This window comes from Uranotaenia lowii, unplaced genomic scaffold, assembly GCF_029784155.1.
Source record: "Uranotaenia lowii strain MFRU-FL unplaced genomic scaffold, ASM2978415v1 HiC_scaffold_566, whole genome shotgun sequence".
NCBI classification, from domain to species: Eukaryota; Metazoa; Arthropoda; class Insecta; order Diptera; family Culicidae; genus Uranotaenia; species Uranotaenia lowii.
Genome location: NW_026598496.1, coordinates 19,172 through 25,000, shown reverse-complemented (window position 1 = coordinate 25,000; position 5,829 = coordinate 19,172). Strand labels below are relative to the sequence as shown.

General features: G+C 43.6%; 1 protein-coding gene across 1 annotated transcript; it reads left to right on the top strand.

Annotated features, from left to right (window-relative positions):
* Positions 1-3: 3 nt before the first annotated feature.
* Positions 4-3,739, top strand: LOC129760306 (tyrosine-protein kinase transmembrane receptor Ror-like; the record flags this gene model as incomplete). Its single annotated transcript, XM_055757947.1, has 5 exons — positions 4-476; positions 545-749; positions 810-1,522; positions 1,584-1,909; positions 2,085-3,739. Coding segments are annotated over 5 exons (2,718 nt in total), but the record flags the coding sequence as incomplete, so codon positions are not given.
* Between the last annotated feature and the right edge of the window lie 2,090 nt (positions 3,740-5,829).

Genomic DNA, 5,829 nt, shown 5'->3' with positions numbered 1-5,829 from the left:
CAGCAGAACATCTACGGATCGGATGATGGGTATTACTCATCTTACACGGGCAATGCTAACAACAAGAAAAACTATCCTCCGACGAGGAATACCGAAAACTTGAGACGCATTTGTCGCAATGATTGTGAGCTGCTGGAAAACGAACTGTGTCAGACGGAGTACGCGATCGCAAAGCGACATCCTACAATAGGGCAGAAATTGCCACTTGAAGAGTGCGATGACCTTCCTCTGCAGAATTCGGTAGACGGTACAATTCTCAACGGGATTGATAAACTGGGCAGTTCTGCTGACATGGAATGCATGCGACTGGGCATAAAGATGGATATCGTACCAGAGGACGACTGTTTCTGGGAAAATGGTTACAGCTATCGAGGAATTTTGGATACGTCCGAGACCGGGAAACCTTGTCTAAGATGGTCGAAACTGATGCGAGAAATATCCAACTATCCGGAGCTTGCTGGTCACAACTACTGCCGGTAAGTATTTAATGCTCTAAGTTTAAGTAGAATTCGGTTAAGATCATCCATTATTAATTTTCTTTCAGAAACCCTGGAGGAGAGCAAGCTTCTCCGTGGTGTTACGTAGATCTAAAGAAGACCATGGAATTTTGTACTATCACTCGGTGCTCTGATCGCATGTGGATGTACATTATTGCTGGTTTCATAGTTTTCTCCGCAACAATCGTCGTAGCCATCACAATAGTTTGCTGTCGCAAATATCGGAAGCACGGCGTTTCCAACATTCAAAACGTAAATTTTGCCCCCAACTGTGTTTTGAACATTAAATAATCCACTTGTTTTTTCTCCCAGATCAATCTACCGAACGCAGACAAGAACATCTACGGTAACTCCCGACACAATTCACCAATCGAAATGACCTCGCTGATGGCGAATCAAAATTCAACTGGAGCCATCAGTCGCAATACTGAAAACGGGGGTATCCAAGGACTTACAAGTGGTCAACCGGGTGGTCAAGGTCAACCTTCACAGTCTCGGAACAACGGAATCGCTCGAGTTCCGCAGTATACCCTTCAGGATGTTCGTTTCGTCGAAGAACTTGGTGAAGGCGCTTTTGGAAAGGTCTACAAGGGTGAACTTACCCAAAAAGATGGTGACAAAATCTTTGTTGCGGTAAAGGCTTTGAAGGAAAATGCTAGCGCTAAAACACAGGCTGATTTCAAAAGGGAAATCGAGTTGATATCCGACCTGAAACATGACAACATTGTATGCATTTTGGGAGTGGTGTTAAAGGAGGAACCTCTTTGTATGCTCTTTGAGTATATGGCTCAAGGCGATCTACATGAGTTCTTGATTGCCAATTCACCAAACGAAGGCAAGCAACTCACACAGCTGCAATTCCTTTCAATTGCTCAACAAATCTGTGATGGAATGGAGTATCTAGCCAGCCATCACTACGTCCATCGTGATTTAGCGGCCAGAAATTGCTTGGTAGGAGATCACCTGACGGTGAAAATCTCTGACTTCGGTTTGTCTCGCGATATCTATAGTTCTGACTACTACCGGTATGATTATCAAATAACATTCCCAAGTTGTGTACCAATTTTAGAATGATTCTGTTTTCAGTGTTCAATCTAAATCTCTTCTACCAGTCCGCTGGATGCCATCCGAGTCTATCTTGTACGGAAAGTTCACAACGGAGAGCGATGTCTGGTCCTTCGGAGTGGTTCTCTGGGAAATCTACAGCTACGGGTTGCAACCCTACTATGGGTACAGCAATCAGGAAGTGATCAACATGGTTCGAGCTAGGCAGCTTTTGCCCTGTCCGGAAGCTTGTCCTAGTGCCGTTTACTCGCTGATGGTAGAGTGTTGGCACGAGCAAGCCGTACGGCGTCCAACGTTCCCGGAGATCGGGCATCGACTGAAGATTTGGTATCAAGCCCAGAAGAGAAGTAAGTATATTTTGATTATAACATTTTTTGGAATTATTTACGTACAGGAGCTTTGGCAAACTTTTATGTTTAAAAAAATTGTCGGATGCCTTTCGACCTTACATTTGTCTAAATGTATCTTTCGCAAAAGTATTGTTGTCTAAATAATCTAGAGTATCCTCATTCTTCCCCTCAGGTGAACAAACAGATCAATCTTTCAACCGCAAAGGATCCGTCTTGAGTGTCAACAATCAACGAATGTCCTCGCAAGGCAACCTGAATGCCGTTACGCCATCGTCCTCCTCCAGTCATCACTCGCTGAGCCGGAACCCTCAGATGGAATTCCCTCCGCAGCATCCACAACAACAAGCACCTCAACAGCATTCGTCCCACGCGCACGGTTCCCATCAACCACGCAAACATCATCACTCGCTGGAACGGGAGAAGATCCTACGCAACAGCCATCAGCAGCACCAGCAGCAGCAACCTTCATCGCATCATCATCATTCGCGTTCCCATAACCAGAACCACAACTCGTTGGAACGTTCCAGCAACGGAAAGCTGGACGATGGCGAGCAATTCGAGACTCAAAGTAATCGAAGTTTCTACCACAACACTGGCACTAGTCGTAGCAGTAAGAGCATTCATTCGATGCAAGAACAGTCACAATCGCAACAAATACAGCAACCTCATCAACCTGCGGCATCCCAAGCTTACAAGAACTTTAGTCTGCCGAGGAAAAGTATCGACAGCAATTTAGAATTCGGAGACGGTGAGATAACCGCTGCAAGCAGTCCTGGGGCAGGTTACTCTGAACGTAGCAAGCGTCCTCCAAAAGATCCTCATCGACATCATCATCATCACCATCATCATGGATCCGGTCGAAGCAGAAGCCGAATCGAGAACTCGGTATCCTCTCTGAACAGCGAGGCGGATCTGGGTCAGCAGAATCAATTCATACCAAAGAACAGCACCCAATCGTTGGCCCAGCCATCGATGAGTCGGAAACCGAGCAGCAGTGGCAGCATCCTTAGCGTTACCAGTGAAAGCAACGGAACTTTCGGTGCCGGCAACGTCGCCTACAACCACAACAACCTAGCGGCAACTCCGTCCAGCAGCGAGTTCACTGCAAATGGAACGGCCAATCCTGCCACGACCGGAATTCCGCTGATGCAAAGCTCCTACCACGAGGGATAAAAACCGTTTCCAAATTATTTATTCAACCATTCAGCATGCATTTGTCATATAAATATTATATAGATAGTAGGCTAAGAGAAAAAAGTGTTGACGGTACGAGAGAGGTGATTCACGAAGGAATAGATTTATAGATGAGCAATCTAAAGAAGAAAAAAAAACAAACGTGACCAGAGAGGTAAGGCTCAAGCGCAACCTGTATAGGACGAATGGTTCTCAAGTAAACAAAAATACTACGGATGCTACTAGGCTAGACGATAGCGGAATGAGTTAATAAGATTTAAACGAATTGTAACGATGATCTCTAGGTTTGGATTACAACAGTCTAAAATAGTGAGCAGTGGTTTTAGTTTTTTTTTTTAAATTTACACGCTTGACCTTTAATTTGACAATTATAATTTTATTTAACAAAAACAGGCTGATTTTAATAAATAGGTTTTACAATCCAATATTTGGGAAAGACTGAAATACGAATAAATTCACAGCATTTACTTCATTTGCAACACTTCGTGGAAACAACTTTAGATCGATTCTCCGGATTTTTTTTCACTTAGTCAGTCATTCATCTGAAAAATATTCTCGAATTTTATTACTAGACATAAGAAGACACGACGGCAAATGAAAATGTCTAGTGAAATAAATCTAAGTATTACTGGAGCCCTGTCCTCGCTTATTGCAATATCCGAATGTCAGTTCTAATTATAGTTCCAATTACATACATAGAGAGAAACCCATCATCTCCGAAGCTTGATTTGCTAAGAAATAAAAGGCGTATTGAGCAAAGCTTTTCCATCTTCCTAAACGCAGATTAATAAGAAGCACAGATAGTTTCTCTCTTGCAATACTCTACTAAACCATCTACCTACTTAAGGGTCCGGTACCAATTGTCCGACGTATAGTACCGAAATAAAATATCTCCACTGACGGCTATCGGAAGCCAACGTTTTCACATACTGCCAGCTTAGGTAGCTGTGCGTACTTCAACAAATAGACTACACCGCCACGAGCTTCTGGACCTGCCTCTTCTTCAATGCCCATCTGGATTTAACTTAAGCACCTCTCTGCAAATCTCGTGCTCATCTCTTCGAAGCGTGTGATCCATTCATCTCCGCTAGATTTCCGAATCGATTTATAGCACCTATAGTTACCGGCGATGAAGTTCCACGTTTAAGATCCAATTTCCAGACAAACATACGTGGATTATATGCCGCAGGCAGCAATTTAAAAATACGCAACTTTCGAGCCTTTCGACTCAATCGAACTGGTTTCTACCTCGTTCATAAGTCGTTGCGGCTCTGAGTTGGTTGTGGCGACGAGTTTCTTCAACGTCTACACTGAGTGTAGAGGCATATTTCTTTTAACGATGAAAATCATTTCTTTGTAATTCCAGAGTTCACTTTAGCATAGATCGCTCGAATGATGTTGCCAAGGCTGAGCCTTGGCGACATTGGGTTTGAAGTGGTGCTCAGCCAAGATAGCTTTCTATATCCCGATCCAGTAAGTTCAACTATTCCGGCTCTCCCAAATATCAGACTTGACTCCCCGAGTACAGCGACCTTGGGTGATGATCGAAAACGTTTGCTAGGTATCTGTACTTTCCAATGATACCCGGCAAACATAAAATCGCATTAGAAATGATAACTTAAGTCGTTCAAAACGTTACTGTGAATCGCAATTTCTACGGAATAAGTAAAAGATCGTAAAAATGGTTACTTGGAGTCGGTTTAAATGGCAGCTTTGATTTGCAAATTTTGAAGACGATTTTGGTCAATCTGCTGAAGCAGAATAGTTAGGGTCATCTAAGTGGCAGCTGACGACCTCGTCCGACTCTCAGTGGCCGGCGTCCGAATCCTCACCGTGGTGTTGTACCGGAACTGCTGGTAGTGGTGTTAGCAATCGCTAAACGTGCAACGGTTTCTCTCCTGCATATAAAGCGGGCCATAGACTACACAAATGGCCAGTACAAATTCGATGATTCCACAACGATTGTTTGATCTATGCTCGCCCACACACTATACAAACATTTTTCACGCGAACGCAAACGATTGCTGGCGAACACAGCAACAGCAACAAAAAAAACCATCTGTACCCCGGCTGGGAGGATGGTTTGTACAAAATATTTCGAACTCGACCGATTTTACTCCAACCGTTTACGCGCTCATTCAAGCAGTGCCATACACTATGCAAATCGTGTTTACAGGGACAAAATTTCATCGAATTTCATCGCATTTGTACAAATGTTGTGTAGTCTGTGGCCCGCTTAATTGTCGGACCACGACAAACATTCAATTAATAAACACACACAGAACACACAGTTAGGTAGTATTTTTAACTTTAACGCTTTTTTTTTTATAACGCACATGCATTGAAGAACCGCACACACGACTTAGCTAGCTACCTGATGGCTAATTATTCTACTTCCTGGGAAGGAACAAGGAACATTAAAGCACACGATTTACAAGGCAAACGTGTTCTTACGGTACAAGACACGGAACAAGAATAACCTATTTTTTACAACGGTTAAATTCGGAATAACCCAGTGGATTCAAGGGATTCCTCCGATTCGCACAAGGACCATCTGTGGTTTCAAAAGGGGAGCCGAAGATTCCCCGAAGGAAGTCGTTGACCTTTGGACACAATAACCAATAGGCTTCGACCCAATTGAAAGAAGGGCTTCTCTTTGCCTCCTACCCAGTCTAATCATTCCATCTCATAACGATCCACCCTTGGAATCTCGATTCTTTCAA